At 42.1% G+C, this 16,311-nt stretch overlaps 1 protein-coding gene across 1 annotated transcript; it reads right to left on the bottom strand.

Annotated features, from left to right (window-relative positions):
• Nucleotides 1–2,670: 2,670 nt before the first annotated feature.
• On the bottom strand, nt 2,671–9,580 carry LOC119898535 (DNA-directed RNA polymerases I and III subunit RPAC1-like). Its single transcript, XM_038712675.1, is given in 10 exon segments — nt 2,671–3,034; nt 3,856–3,972; nt 4,331–4,480; nt 5,044–5,196; nt 6,075–6,206; nt 7,291–7,423; nt 7,598–7,705; nt 8,461–8,532; nt 9,495–9,517; nt 9,520–9,580. Coding segments are annotated over 10 exon segments (1,053 nt in total). The 5' UTR covers nt 9,566–9,580; the 3' UTR covers nt 2,671–2,915.
• Between the last annotated feature and the right edge of the window lie 6,731 nt (nt 9,581–16,311).

The following is a 16,311-nucleotide window of genomic DNA, read 5'->3' as shown; positions in this document are numbered from 1 at the left end:
TGAACTGCTAAATCATGCCTCCGAAAGGCACATTTGACCTCTGACCTTCTGTAAAAGAGCTGCAGGGCGTCTGGTCCAGAATACACTTTTTAACAACTTATTAATAGTTAAAACTTTATACTTGGATTGAGATAAGAACCCTGATTTATTTACAGACCCTGTCTAGTGTGGTGTTTAACTGTGTTTTGATGGGCAGTTTACTGTTTTCCCTTTTATCCTTGTAACAGTGCCCGTAGGCCCAGTTGGGCCAGACGCTCTGGGAGGATAAATACCCTGGCCCTTTTGCTCTCGCTCTCTCTGATCTGGTCCCACTCCTGCCAGCAGCAGCAGCAACATGTCTTCTGTTTTGAATTATAGTATGTTTTGGTACCACTCATCAACACTCATCAAACACTCATCAAAACTTCACACTATTCACTCATCCACATTTTCACCACTGATATCACTGACTGACACGCTTGTTTAAGTTTCTGTAATAAATATGTTTGTTTTTGGCAGTCCTCAGTCCCTCTCCGTATTTCCGTCATGACTTAAGAGCCGGGTTATGACACAGATCACTTACTAAGTTTTGCTGATGGCTTATTAACTCTTTAGTAATGACTTACAGACATTTACAACTTTATTAGAAAGTGAGAAACTTATGACCTGAAATTTGACTATTACTGACCTGGCTAAGCAGCCAGAGAAATTGTTCATAAGTTGGCAACCACAAGGTTCTACTTTTGATCAGTTTAAAAGTGAAATATAAAACATTAGTAAATGATGTATTAGCATTAATAAATGTGTATGTTACAACTTTTAAACTTAAAGTGCGAGTTATTAGAAATTGGCACTGTGATCATTGATGGCATCCAGCACTTTGACAGTGAAACCTGGTCTGACACAGAAGTCAAGGTGAAAAAGCTGCTGTAAGAAGCTAATAACTGAACCTTGAAATATTGAGCAGGAGAGGGCTCATACATCAGGATGGTTTTTACAGTCTGCTATCAGGCCCAGACCTATTACTATCAAGTTTCCTTGGTGCAAATATAGACTGGATATTCTTAGCTGAACAAAAATGTCATCATTGAAGATTTCCCAGAGTCTATCAAACTCACTGTACTGCACTCACTCTCAAAGAAACCACAAAAAATGATCATATCAGATCTTGGGCTTCTGGGTAATAATTTGTCACTCATATTGTGTCTCATTCATCTAGATATAGTACAAATCTGCATGGGTTGTAGCTTCCAGGCCACAAATGCTTTAAAAGATGCAATCGTTCATGTTGCAGTATGTGTTTTTACTTAGATGTATGCCTGTTATCAAGCATGAAATCAAGCATCATTGTGGGTACTGGATGTGTCTTTCCTTCAATCTGGTCATTGTCAGCATGATACCATAAAGAGTATAGAGAGACATGCTTTATATGAAAAGTGCAATGAGATAACTTCTGTTATGATTTGGCGCTAAAAAAACAACAACTGAAAAAACAAATGATTTGCAGGGCTACCTCCGAGGTCAGGTCACTGTCTTTAAATATGCCAAGCATTTCTGTGCTGCAGCCAACATATACACTGATATACCAAATCTGTGATGAACAAATATCGGCAGATGTCGGCACAGCTGATATGCCAAGTGGGTTCTAAAGCAGTAAATCCAGTATAATCAGGGTTGGGAGGATTACTTTAAAAATGTAATGCAGTACAATTACAAATTACTTGTTAAAAATGTAATCAGTAACGTAATCCAAATACCACAAAATAAAATTGATGTAACCTGATTACTTGCTTTGGATTACTTCAACACCAAATACGCAAATAAAGACGAGAGTATCAAAGATGCTTTGGCTGCTCAGTGGATTTTTACAGAAACCCTGCTGCCTTCTGGGAAGAGATACAGAAGTTTCTGCTGTCCTACTACCAGACGTTACTTGTTGCTGTAGCAAATCAGCTAACTGCTGCTATCTAGCTGCCATTACGTGTATGTGTAATCCCCGTTTTTACAAACTGTACCTGTAATCTGATTACGTCTTTTTTTCTGTACTGTAATGGAATACAGTTACTTTATTTTTGTATCCTGATTACATAACGCCGTTACATGTAATCTGTTACTCCCCAACCCTGAGTATAATACTGTACACAAAGACAGCACCAATTAAAAGGAAGAAGCTGAATGAAAGAGTAGAGAAATATCAAACACAGATGCTCCGTGCAGCGGGGCTACCTGAAAAGTTGAAAATGATGTGAATAAAATGCTAGAGCCTTTAGTAAACAGATCTCAACCCAGTTTCACCCCTATGGAAGATTTTGGAGCAGCGTGTAAGACAATGCTCTCCACCACCATCTTCATGAGACCAAATGATAGAATATAAACTGTAATCTTCATATCTTTCGCGACTTTGGTGGCTTCCTTTGAAGCTATATGTCCTTTTGTTCTGCCTGGCTGTGTTTGTTTCTTTTTGCCTGCTGTTCTCAGGTCTCTCTGGATCTCATGGAGATGTTGTGATTAAATTAAGGGGTTATATATAAAAGAGGGACTATCTTGTGAAGGAATTGTGTCCATGCCTCCAGTGTATGTCATACACTGCATTAATATTATATTTTTATAAATAAGTGCAGTATTAGTGGTGCTTTAATGTATGAACATCTGACAGAATGTTGGCAGCAGACAAAGAAGCAGCCATGTGAATATTGTTTGTGATGTTTTAATGAAATTCAGCATGTTTATTTAAGGGAAACTAAGCTGCAGTAACTCCAGAACGACATACAAAATACTAGAGACAACAGTATATACATACTTACAAGCAACCATAACAAAATCTACTTTTTGAAAATTGGTTGTGTCAATACAGCCAAGTTCCAACAGAGCGAATAGAGCTGTAGCATATTTCAGTGTCAGAGCCTCTCTGGGTCTGTGCACGCTCAGTCATTATTTCACTCCATGTCAGTAGAGTCCAGTTCATTGAGAAACCTCTGACACTTGGTCATGAGGACTTTGATGGCTTCTGTGACCAGGACATCTGGAGGCAGGATGCCAGTCGACTCCACAGTAACTGTATGAGAAAAGAGCCCATCAACTGATATACAGTATAACTAAAGTAATAAAAACTGTTGTATGGACATGCATTTACATTCCTATTTCACCACAAAAGGAACAAGCCAAAGAAATATGAAGACATTAATATTGATTTCTTCTTATCTTGTTGACGGTGAGGTTGTAGAAAACAAGTCATTTGTGGTTTTAAGAGCACCAGCTGTTATTTCAAAGAGCTATCTTACAACTAGCCACACCATTTGGGAGCAATGACTTCCTGAAGTTGCTGTTAGCATGGCAAGAAATAGTCCAGCACATAACCACCACATAAAAGATTTGTCCTTTCTACACTTTGGTCTTTGTATGGATTAAATGCAAGATGACATGTTCTTTAGTGATATTTAGAGGTGCTGGGAGGGATTTTGTTCTCTTCAGGCAGAGCCAGGCTAGCTGCTTCCCTGTTTCTAGTCTTTGTGCTAAGCAGTCTCATGGAGAGTGGTACTAATATCCTCACTTCACTCTCGGCAAAAAGGAGATTAAGTGTACTTCAAACTATTCCTTTAAGGTGACCCCTGACTGTCATTATTGTTTACATTTAAATGCTCCTTTTCGACCACTCAAAGCGCTTTTACACTACCTCGCATTCACCATTCACACACTTTCATACACTGGTGGGGTTCAGTATCTTGCCCATGGATACTTTGACATGCAGCCTGGAGGAACCGGGTATTGAACCGTCAACCTTCCAATTAGCAGGCAACCCGCTCTGTCTCCTGAGCCGCAGCCGTCTTTAAAGCAGTTTGCACTGGCATTTATAATGAACAAGGTATACGAACGTACAGATGAAATGGTCTCGCAGCCTTCCGAGTTTCACCACATTCTTCAGGTCATCATGTCGGAGGACTTCCCTGCTGCACGTGTCCAGGCGACTGTTCACTACTTTTGCAACCTTTCTCCCTGAGGTGGACAAAACAGGACAACAGATTTACAGAACGTAGAGACTCACTGCAGACTCAAAGGCTTCAACAACTCTGCTCTCTTTAACATCTTTCTGTTCTTGCTTGGAGACCGTTGGTCTGTATAGCAGAAATCGATGTCATATAAACGATTAAACTAATGAGAGTTCATGATTATTGTCCTGTTGTTTTCTATAATTCCTAAGTCACTGGACCCTCCCTTAATATACTTATACTTATAATATATGTATAACTGGGCAATGTGTGGAATTAACTTTATGCATGCACGCTTGCAGAATACTGTCCTCAGACTAACACTTATTGCATTTAGTTTGTATTTCAGATTAGTTCTTTCCTACCGTTGACATCTTCCAGGTCGATCACTCCTCGTGAGAAGCAGCGCTTTAAACGCTCTGCCTTCTCTCCCTCCACCGGCTCCAGCAGGGTGATCTCTGGGAGGAGGCGGTAGCTGGCTGTGGCCACTGGAGAGAACTTAGCATGGTCCTTACCTGAACAGAGAACGGAGCACACGCTGCTACATTAGGCAGCAGAAAATGCTGACTATAAAATATTGGGGTGTTTGGACTGATTACATGCTCCAAGTACAGGTAGTGTGAAAGCTGTGTTGAAGTATGAAGTAAAAAAAGTTTCCCAATGAAATTAGTTTCATAGATATTTAAAAAATATATATTTTTCTGCTTTTTCCCTTTCCTTTATTGTGTTATATATCTTTTTTGTGCATTTAATAGGATTGCAAAGTGACAAAACTCCCACAAAACAGCCTGCTCCTGAACGCTTCATTCTTACTGTGATGCAGAGACAGTGAACAGTTAAAAATTTATGTACGAAAGTAAATTTGTTACAAATTAATCTTGCTCCTGTCTAGGTCGCAAAGCCGGTTCAAGTGTTTCTGCCTATGTTTAGCCACAGATACAAGCTGAACCAGCTATGTTTTGGATCACACTACCTTGCTTGCCAAAAATGTACTTAAAATGACCTTGTTCCTTTCCCATATTTGTACCCTCTGCACTGAGCTGGCTAGGCTCTGATCCAGACACTTAAAAGCTCCTACCAATTCCTTTGACACAGTGCATGACAATGTCCAGCTCCTGTCCCGGTCGGAGCTGAGCTATCAGGATGTCATCATGTACTGGTCCGATGCTGGAGTCTGCAAACACGTCTGCCTGGTTCCCAATGGGAACCCACTTTATGTCCCGGGAATAAACTGAGACGAGACAGCACAGAAGAGAAAACAACAATGCCATGTTAACATGAACGTTTGATTTTACACATGGATATTATTTCTTACTTAAATATCCGTGCCTTCCCTTCCCTTAACTGATTATTTTCAACTGTCACTCGTGTGTGTATGTCCTGGTCACAGGCGAGCTGCTATTTCAGGGCTTTCATATCCGAAAGTCTGCACAAAGGCTCAAACCAAAGTTAAGGTTTTGATACATTCGGTTAGCTTTGGTTTGGTTTCACACGCAATTAGCAAGAATGAATGAATGAGGGAAGAACAGATGCATATCATTGCCACTATATTATTATTATGGCATTACTACCTGCAGCACCAACGTAACTTGAGGCTAGTTCAAATTTGCCAAATAAACTTAATCGTCGTGCGAATGTTATATCATCGCCGGCAGGAAAGGAGAAGACAGCAAGCAATCCTTCAGCACCTCCGTTTGAGGATAGACTAAAGATGAGAGTGGCAGCCTGCTTTCATAGTGGCCGTCGGTTTCAAAAGATGAGCTGTCACAGGAGATTTATAATTGTGTCCTTATTTCAGTGCATTTCTCTGTGTATTTGTTTCATTTCCGGTTTACACAGGAGCTGACGAACTTCCTTTAGATGGTCTGAAAGTCTGAACCATCCAAAAAATGCTTTCACACTAGAAACAGTTTGATCCAGAACGAGACTACCTTTTTTCGTCGGACCATATTTCGTCCGAACCGTGGTCCAGTGGTGGTTTCACAACTGTAATTTTTGTTCGGTTTAAACTGAAAAGTCCGGACCAAACCAGGTAGGTGTGAAAGTCCCCTACGTCTGTATCTGCAAACAATACCAGCAGGCCTACATTTGGTGTCATCTGAGACCTACCCATGTGGTTCAGATACAGCTCTCGTGGGTCAGAGGAGTCTTTGCTGGCTTTGGGGTTCCTGCTGCATTTAATCTTCAGCTGCAGTTGAATTGTGTCTATTTCTGAACCTTCTTCCTCTGCAGACTCTTCGCCTGGAATAAACAAAGCATAACAGAATACATTCAACTCTACTGCGTTCACTGATGGGTACAAACTCAGTTTGCACCCACGGACTGTGAGGCCAGGCTTGAAAGCAATATGTATAATATTTATGCATAAGATATTAGAATTTTTCAATTTGATGGACGTCCACACATATGGCACCTTTAGTTTGGAGTTTACAGTGTAAGCATAATTTAGCTTCAATGAAGTGCAAAAGCAACAGCTTTGTTAATCTTATACCTTTAAATGTTGGCTGAGGTGGCAACAGAGATGTGCTGGTTCAGCTTTATTTTATGCCCCTAAGATGTGCTTCTTCTACCTTTCAATGTAGAGAAAAACTCTTATATTTGGGCCATCATGGCCAAAAGACTCATCCTCAAAGTGTGCTTGTCTGCCTGCTCATAACAGGAGGACACACATAACAAAAAATTGCTATTATAGAACTGGCTCTGGTGAAACATTTAAGATTTTGGGATCATTTCTAAGTGGTCTGGATAGAGGTATGGGCTGGTTGGAAAAATAAAATGTATCATGCACTGTTGATGTACATATTTTGAAAGACCTGAAATAAAATTGAAAATGACTGAGAGTATACTGTGCATTTTTACACTGAGGGATGAGTCTCCCATGAAACGACCAGCTGATCACGTAAACCTTAATGTATATTATATTAATATACGTCAAGCGTATCAATTCAAGGTAGGTTACCGCTGTTATTTCTTTGATCTATATACATATGCTGCTCATTTTCAGGTTGGAGCTTCAGGTTGTTAACGTTGATTAGACTGAGAAAAGAAATGGGTTTCTGCATTCTCAGCTAACAAAGCTGATTACAGATTTAAACTGAATCTTTGATTTTAGGTTGTTATAAATCCTTAGTTACTTGTCAGTGTTACTCCACAGGGGATAAGAAGGGATTCAGATTTGATAGGCAGATCCAATATGGCATTATAATTGAACAAAATGCAATCCAACCCCAAACCTACTGAGATGCTGTTAGCTGACGCATCAGAGTAAAATGGGAGCTTTGCGGTCTACTGCCATGTGTGTGAGTGCTTCACGGTGTTGTTTTACCAGTGTTCCTGTACTCAAACAGGCGAGGGTCAGCTTTGATGGGGATGAGGCCTAATCTGTGGGCCAGGACTTCATCCTGGACGATGGATGTGTTGTTATAGATAAACACCTTCTCTATAGCCATGGTAGGCACCTACAAGCAAAAACAATATATTTGCATAAAATGAAAAACGTCAAACTTTCTCTCTTACTTACTGTGAAGAAAAGTAGTATAAAGAACTTTCACAGGCAGAAAACATCATCTTATGTCAACAATATGAGACGCTAATGACACAGATGGCTGAACCTGACAGAATGGGAATCCCACCTCTGCTAGTAAGATCCTTCTGACGGCGTTGGCGATGGCTGCATCTATCCCCACCATGTCAAACTCCATACTGTTCTCATCCAGATGCACTATGTCAATTCTGAAGTTCTGCAAACAGAGTAGTGTAATCATACATCGGTCATTAGTTCAAAACACTCACTGTACTTTCAACTCAGTCTGACTGAAAATAAACTGAAAGTAGTAACTTTGTTATTTCTGTATGAGTATAAGATGTGAAATAATGTTTAAGCTTGAATCAATTATATGTGAATCTTTCTACATGTTAAGTAAAAATGTAATCTGAGTTATGTGACATAAAGTGCTCTCTAACCCATGACTTCTGTTTGCTCTTGATGCAGGTGAGCTGAAATACTGGAAATATAGAAAAGGTCTGTGTCATCCTCCTACTCTAGTTTGTACAGATTTTTGTTCAAATGCATCAAATACTCTTAAATAACTACATACGTTAGCTGGCTTTACAACCTGATCCTTAACCACATAAAAGTAGTTTGAAGAATAAATACTTCTTAATTAAGAATGAAGATAAAGAATAAATGTTTGAATGTAGTTGAACGTTCTCCAAACAAAGCCCATGTAGCAAAGTAAAGGTTCTGAATCTGACTCCACAGACAGAGGATCAGAAATGAGGGAGAACAAGGAGGGTAATAAGAAAAACTAGAATACTTTGGGGTTTAGAAATGGATCTTTTCCTGACAAAAGAAAACACAAACACATAGGCACATGGCAGGCGTTTCTGAAAGTGTGAGACAGCGTGAACAAATGTAAAATAATAGATTTACAGACAGATCCAATGTACTTCAGGTATCGCTAACCGCCACTTTCAGATCTAAAATGACATTTACCTTTTGAAATTTCTGCATATCCCATGTGTCATCATAGCCAGGGTAGTTTCCTGGGAAATCTGTTGTGTGAACCTAAAAAACACAAATAATCAGTCAATAAATAAGAAAAATAAGGTCCTTGGCTGCTAACAGCCAGCCTACTGCAAAATGGAATAAAAGAATCTGGTGCACAGACGCGTTTTGTTCAGATTTATTCAGAATCATTTTTAGGTTTGTGAATATGAGACACAGGAGGATGGACATCTACAGCTGGGTATTAACTTGCAATTAGTTTGTTGCTTGGAGTAAACTAAATAAATCATCATCTTGGAGTTGAAGCAGCTGTCACTGAGAAACAAACAGAACTAGGTAAGTAAAGTTTCTCTGTGTTTGTGAAAGTGACACTAACAGAGATGTTGATAGTTTAGTGTAGTGGATTTGTGGCGGGAACCTTTCAGCTAATCTTAATGTAAGGGATGAGCCGACAATACTGCTGATTTTCTTCATAAAATCCAATTGTGGTCAAATAGTTGACAGTGAGCGTGGCATTTATTGTTTTATCTGACAAACTCAGGTCTGTGGCTCACACTCTCCTTGGTACTGAAGTGATGTTGGTGTGGAGCCAGTCACTAGAATTTATTATACTGACATCCACTATGATTTCAACAGATCAAAATGATAAGTTACTAGATGAATATTTTAAAGTGATATTACAGAATGAGGTGCTTTCAGTACAGTAAGTTATTTTCAGCTCATGGTAAATTACTAAACTGTAGGCTACCATATAATCTCCAAATCCAGACAGGGATATGATAGGAATATTAGAGTAATATTATACAGGGTTTAACATGATAAACTGTGAACAAATGCTCCAAGTTTAAATTTTTAACCCCCCGTTATTCTGTATAACAGATGAAGCGTCAGAACGCTGCAGTTTGTGGAGGCACGGTGAGTAAAGAGATCACATGCGGGACAGTCCGGCAGCTCAGAGGGACCCTGAACGTTAAAACTATGGAGTGATATTAACATGAAGCCACTGTTAAAAACGGACTTACATTCTTCACACCATATTCCCCAGTATTACTCGATTCCGAATTTCTTCCACGTTCTTCATGGTCGCCGCCATCTTGCCGTGTCGTCTGCTTCGCTCCGCCCACACTTCCGCTCCGATTTTTACTAACGTTGCATCACTTCTTCTCCCCATCAAAACCAACGTCACGGTCAAATACCATACACAAATACCTAAGAGTGCATATTGCAGAGGATAGATATTAAGTCAAACTTTGAATACATGGAACAAAATGGATTCGAGGTTAGACAGATGATCACGTGGTTCAGCTGTCTCTTTTTGACTGCTGATATAGTTCATGTTTAGTTCTATAGCACATTTAAAAACAACCCTGGTGGGAGTGCTTTCCAGGTTCAGAATGCACAACAAATATAGCTACACGACAAAAACAGCAGAAAAGGTCAGTAATGTCAATGCTCAAATCAAATGCAAATGCAAAAATCAGGAACATCCTGTCTAAAAATGATGCAGAAAAACTAGTCCATGCATTTGTTACTTCTAGGCTGGATTACTGCAATTCCTTTTTTTTTTTTTTTTTTTTTTTTTTTTTTAAACCTGTCCTGCCCAGCAGCCTGGTATAGAGTATAATGACCTGGATACCATATTGTGCCAGACAGATTTTACTTTAACAAGAGAGTATTAAAATACTCCTTTGTCTGTTTTATTATTTATTTAATTATGTATTGATTTGTCACCGGGCCGGACAGGGGGGCAGACACGGGGATGGGGGGGCACAAACAGACAGCACAGAGAAAGGACAACACCTGCAAGAGAAGGGGGAAAGGGGGATGGAGGGTGGGGACAACAGGGAAAAGCTGTGGGAAACACCAATTGCAGAAAGCAACGAAACCTGCAAGAGAACAGAGAGGGGGGCTTGGGGAGGAGAAAAACAACAACAAACAACACAAACAAAAAAAAACAATAAAATAATAATAATAGTAAAGAAAACCAGCCGAACAGCAGCAATAAACAGCTGACATATTAATGACATATTAAGACAACTAAGAGAACAATGAAAACAAGAAACAGTCACACACACTAAATAAGCAACACAACACAGCCACGAGAGCTGGAATAATAATTAATTTAAATAAGTAACTGAAAGAAAGGCATCAGGAATAATTCTACCAGGGACAACCTAAGTTTGTTTGTGTCTGTGTGGGTGAATGTGTCTGTATGTGTGTGTATGTACATGTGTGTGCGCATAAGCCTGTTAAAGAATGTAGTTGTTAGAGAGAGTGGGACGCCACGACTGTAACAGGCAGGCAAGAACCCCAGTAGCCAATAGGGGTGGAAGAAAGAAAAAGAATAAATCAAATCAAAAAAAAACAAAGACTCCCAGATGCACCGCGATGCAAACGCAGAAGACCCCGACCCAAATGCCAGTTGACAACGTAATGCCGACGGAACCGAAAGAGGAAGAGCAGCGCCCGGACCGACCGCGGCGCAGACACAACATAGACCAGTGGCCCCCCCCATCCAGCACCCCACCGCCGCGCAGCAAACAACCACAGTGCCCAAATGCCACGCAATCATCAACACCAATGCACAAGTGACGAGCCCAACGCGCACACTGCGCGAGCACGGCGACACCCATGCCCAGCAGCCCCCCGCGAATCCCGCGTGCGAGGTCGGGCAAATGAGAGAGAGCAAACGGAACAACACGACAGCGAAAGCCAGCGGAGAGAGACACCAGCAGCAAGTCCCAGCCCGGCAGCAAACGCGCCGCACAGGTCACCGTGCACCCGCCAATAAAAGTCCACCGTCCCCCCAACCGCCGGAAAAAACTAAGGCCGCCGGCGCCAGCCGACATCCCCCATGCCCAGCGCGCCCCCCGGCCGCCATGCAACACCAGCCAAACCAGCAACGAGGCAAAATCAACTAGCTCAGCTGCATGCCACCAACAACCCACCCATCCATCAAGGGCCGAGAACTCCAGGCACAAACCCAGAACAACCGGAGCACAGCCCTGCCCCGCACCCACACTGCACATCCCGAAAACTAACTATAAACCTCAGTATCCAGAGGGGTCCAACAACTGGCCGACAGAGAAATGGGCAAGCACGGGTCCGAGGCCAACGAAGCAAAACAGGAACGCAAACAGGTCCCTCCAAGCCAATGAGGAGATGCCTCCCCCGGACTCCAACGCACAAACTAAACGCCCAGCAGCCATCCAGAGACCCTGCCCAGGGAAAAAGTATAATACATCAAGATGCATCGATAATCGCCCCACAATCCCACCGCAGACCCCCACCCCCAGAAGCCAGGACACCCTGCGACCCCCCAAAGCGCAAAGGACCCCAGACCGCATGTCCAGGGGGAAGCTGTACCCCGCCCCAAGGAAGAACAGCAGAAAGCCGTGCCGGGAAGCTCGCTACCGCCAGGGAGCGATAACGCGGGAGAACCAGGCCAACGGTCCCCCAGCCCAGCCAGAGGCATCCCTCCCTACAGTGCAGCCAGTGACAGCAGCCCCCGAGGCCGATCTCATCCCCGGACAGGGGCCCAGCCCTCCCCAGTCAAGCACCCCAAGGAGGAGCACCAAAACCTACCCCGACAGCACCGGTCATGCGCCCCAGAGACTCCCGAATGCCCCCACCGTGAGAGAGCTGGCAGGGGGAAGCAGCGGGAGCCTCACCTCTGCCGAAGAGGGCCCAGGCGAGGAGAGGAGACAACGGGCCCCCAGGCCCAGGGACACACCACCCGCCCAGAAATGAGCAAAGGCCACAAGCCCGAGCCCGCAGAACCCTAGGCCAAGGGCGGGCCCCCACACCAGGGGAGCCCCGACCCCCCCAGCCCACCCAGATCAGGCAAGGCCGCCACCAACCCCACAGCACCCCCAACGCCCGGGGCTCCAGGGGTAGGACACGAGGCCAATGAGAATCTCTCCCACTCCTTCAACCCCTCTGCCTGCCTCTGTAAATGTATTGTTTTGTGTTGGATGCATGTCATGGATTACTGCAATTCCTTATTATCAGGCTGCTCGAAAAAGTCCGTTAAGACTCTTCCGCTGATCCAGAATGCTGCAGCACGTGTTCTGACAGGAAACAAGAAAAGAGATCACATTTCTCCTGTCTTAGCTTCTTTGCATTGGCTTCCAGTAAAATCCAGAATAGAATTTGAAATCATTCTTCTTACCTACAAAGCTCTCAATGGTCAGGCACCATCTTATCTTAAAGAGCTCATAGTACCTTACTACCCCACCAGAGCACTGCGCTCCCAGAATGCAGGGTTACTTGTGGTTCCTAGAGTCTCCAAAAGTAGACTAGGAGCCAGAGCGTTCAGCTATCAAGCTCCTCTCCTGTGGAACCAGGTTCCAGTTTGGGTTCAGGAGGCAGACACCATCTCCACATTTAAGAGTAGGCTTAAGACTTTCCTCTTTGATAAAGCTTATAGTTAGGGCTGGCTCAGGTGAGTCCTGAACCATCCCTTAGTTATGCTGCTATAGGCCTAGACTGCCGGGGGATTTCCCATGATGCACTGAGCTCCTCTCTCCTCTACTTTCTCTCCCTCTGTATGCAACCTCATCCCATTAATGCATGTTACTAACACAACTTCTCCCCTTTCTGGTAGTCTTGTGCTTTCTCGTCCCTCTCCTCTCTCCTCCTATCACTTCCTGCAGGTTTTCTGGCTCTGGAGCTGTGGAGTCTGGATCTGTGGTTGCGGGTCACCTGCTGCCCCTGTGTTCCTGCTCAACACCCTCTGCTGCAACGACTATTGTTGCTAGTCTTATTGTTATTATTGTTATTATAATCATTAACATACGATGTTACCATTAACGCTACTATAAATATCTGTACCATTTTTCATTTAGTCTATAGCAACATCACCTTCACTGTCTGTACCTCTGTGTGTATATTGTGTAGGCTGCCTCCCTCCCCTCTCTCTCTCCTTCCATCCCTCTCTTTTCTCTCTGTTCCTCTCTTGCCCTCTCCCCCTCTCTCTCTCTCTCTCCCTCTCTCCTTCACCCCAACCGGTCGAGGCAGATGGCCGCCCACCCTGAGCCATGGTTCTGCTCGAGGTTTCTGCCTCTTAAAAGGAAGTTTTTCCTTGCCTCTGTCGCCTAGTGCTGCTCTTGGTGGGAACTGTTGGGCTTCTGTAAATATCATCACAGAGTACGGTCTAGACCTGCTCTTTTATGAAAAGCGCTGTGAGATAACTGTTGTTGTGATTTGGTGCTATATAAATAAAACTGAATTGAAATTGAATTTTTGAAGGCCAGTGAAGAGAGATGGGTCTTCAGCAAGATTTGAAGGATTCCAAAGATTAGGAGCAGCCACTGAAAAGGCCCGGTCACCTTTAGTTTTTAACCTGGATGTCGGGACATGGAGGAGCTTCTGATTGGATGACTTCAGTGCCCTGACAGGAGTGTGTACATGTAAAAGTTCTGATACATAAGAAGGTGCCAACCCATTTAAGGTTTTAAAAACAAGCAATAAAATCTTCAGTCAAATCAGTCCTAAAGTGCACAGGAAGCCAGCGGAGCAAGGCTAAAACTGGAGTAATGTGCTCCTGCTTTTTCAGAAGTCGAGCAGCTGCATTCTGGACTAACTGTAACCAATGGAGAGATGACTGATACACTCCAACATTCAATGAATTACAGTAGTCTAGACAGATGTTATAAATGCATGGATTACTCTTTCAAAGTCTCTACGTGGCATTTATTTATTTGGAGAAGGGCCATCACCTAACTACTGGACTTAACCCCTGAAACTAGTTCCACCTTCTACGACTACTACTTCAGTATTTGTAGCTCAGATATAAAATTTCCTAGGATAAAAAATCCTAGGCAACATCAGGCCAAGGAAGTTGTGATTAACTAAACTGTCTTTGGTTGTTAGAGTAGGCTCTCAACCTTTGCTGTTCATGCTCTGGGAGTTCTTGCAGGCCTGTTGTAAATCGAGAAACTGTCATTCAACTTTCCATTAGCGACCTCCTGAGTCTTGCTAAGGTCATGGGACAGCTATGGTCAGTTTTTTAGACAGTCTTAAAATTCTGGCACTTGCCCAGCCCCCAAACAGTCCAGAAATTAGAAATGATTTGAGAATACCGATCGTTTATCCTAGGCTTCACCGAAAATGAATGCCAAATTGTTCAGTTTCTGCATCCTGTTGCCCCACCATGTGAAGCTGGTGCCCTTTTAGTTTTTTTCTCCCCGGTCCCTCAGACAGCCTGATCATCTCACATTTCTGGTACAATGAATTTGACTCAGCATTGCTCACAATGTGCTTACTCATACAAATTTACAATAATAAAATCAGACACAGGCTACAGTATAGAGAACACATATATACACACTATAAACAAAAACAAGACCAATTGAGACAATAGTGCAATGAGCAGAGTACAAAGGATGCAGGAGTAAAATTATTATTATCATTATTATGTACATGTCAGAGGTGGATGAGATACAGCTAAACATCAACTTACAGCTAAAAACTAATAAAAACATATTTTATTTATATTTGTTGAAGCCATTACAGTGAACCAGCTGCCAGTTCTCCCACAGCAGAGTCAAAAACCCTGCTTCCTGTTGCCGACAGTAAGGTGTCTTATTGGAAATCGTATCAGCAGAGGTGGGTTGTAACGACTTACATTTATAAAGCAGTAAAACAGGAAGCTCTGCAGCACTTTGAGGCCGTCATCTAACAGCTCTGAAACTTTCATTCATGCTCTTTGTAGGTCTCTACGTCTTTAACCATGTGTCATAAGGTAAGTTAAGGATTAAGGGCTGCTTCATGCAGTTTATCAGACTAAACTTACAGTAAATGAACATGTTGTTCTCATCTTCCTTTGAAATGTGGCCCGTGTCACATTTAGCAGAGTACTACAGCTTGTTGTGATAATGAGGTCAACACCGTGCTGTTCATACTGTTATATTGTCATATTGTAGATACTGTATACCAAATCCACCTACCTCAAGTCATTACTCCTGCACAAAATACTTATACCTATTTATTCCACATCCTTTGCACTGTGCTTCATTGCACTGTGTACATGTGTACATGTGTACATGTATGCATGTATATGTACCTGTATATCACATCAACCTCCGACATGTACATACTCCTGCATCCTTTGCACTCTGCTCACTGCACTATTTCTCAATATGTCTATATTGATTTTGTTCGTAATGTGACATTTGTGTTGTCTACACTGAAGTCTGTCTGATTATATTTTATTTTTATTATTGTGATTTTGTATTTTTGTATGAGTAAGCACATCATGAGCAATGTACAATCCAGAGTCAAATTCCTCGTATGTGCACACATACTTGGCAATAAAGCTGACCATGCCCAGATGTGATCACTGCATATCTCCAATAAATTAGCTTCATACTCAATCTTCGTAATTCACCAACTTAGATATATTATGAATTAAAGGAAGACATGTAGCTTCAGAAATATATAAGGCACAACTAAACTTATACTGCTAAATATTCAGAATTGAAGTTATTTGACTCTGGTATAACTTACAAGTAAAACAATTTACCTGTTAAATTGTTGGCTCATGTAGTTACTGTATAAAGGTATGTATTTGGTTTTTTTTACTGTACATATAATATCATAGATTTTTGTTGGTACATGATGTTAATGCAGTTGATTTTTCCAACAAAATTTTGATTGTGTGTAAAAAAACAAAACTGCCTTTTATGCTCAAAATTAGCTTTTTATGTGTCGGCTTGGATTTGATGGTTTGGGTCTGCCAAACAGCCTGATAAGTAGGTAGGATGATGATGATCTGGGATGAATTCATAGTGTTCATACTGCAGAATCAGTAATCAATGTACTTTTTGTAAAGCATGT

This window comes from Micropterus salmoides, unplaced genomic scaffold, assembly GCF_014851395.1.
Source record: "Micropterus salmoides isolate LMB-PRFRI ecotype aquatic unplaced genomic scaffold, ASM1485139v1 Ms_hic_scaffold_1196, whole genome shotgun sequence".
Lineage (NCBI taxonomy): Eukaryota > Metazoa > Chordata > Actinopteri > Centrarchiformes > Centrarchidae > Micropterus > Micropterus salmoides.
The sequence above is the reverse complement of the archived record's forward strand: the minus strand, read 5'-3'. Positions and strand labels throughout refer to the sequence as shown.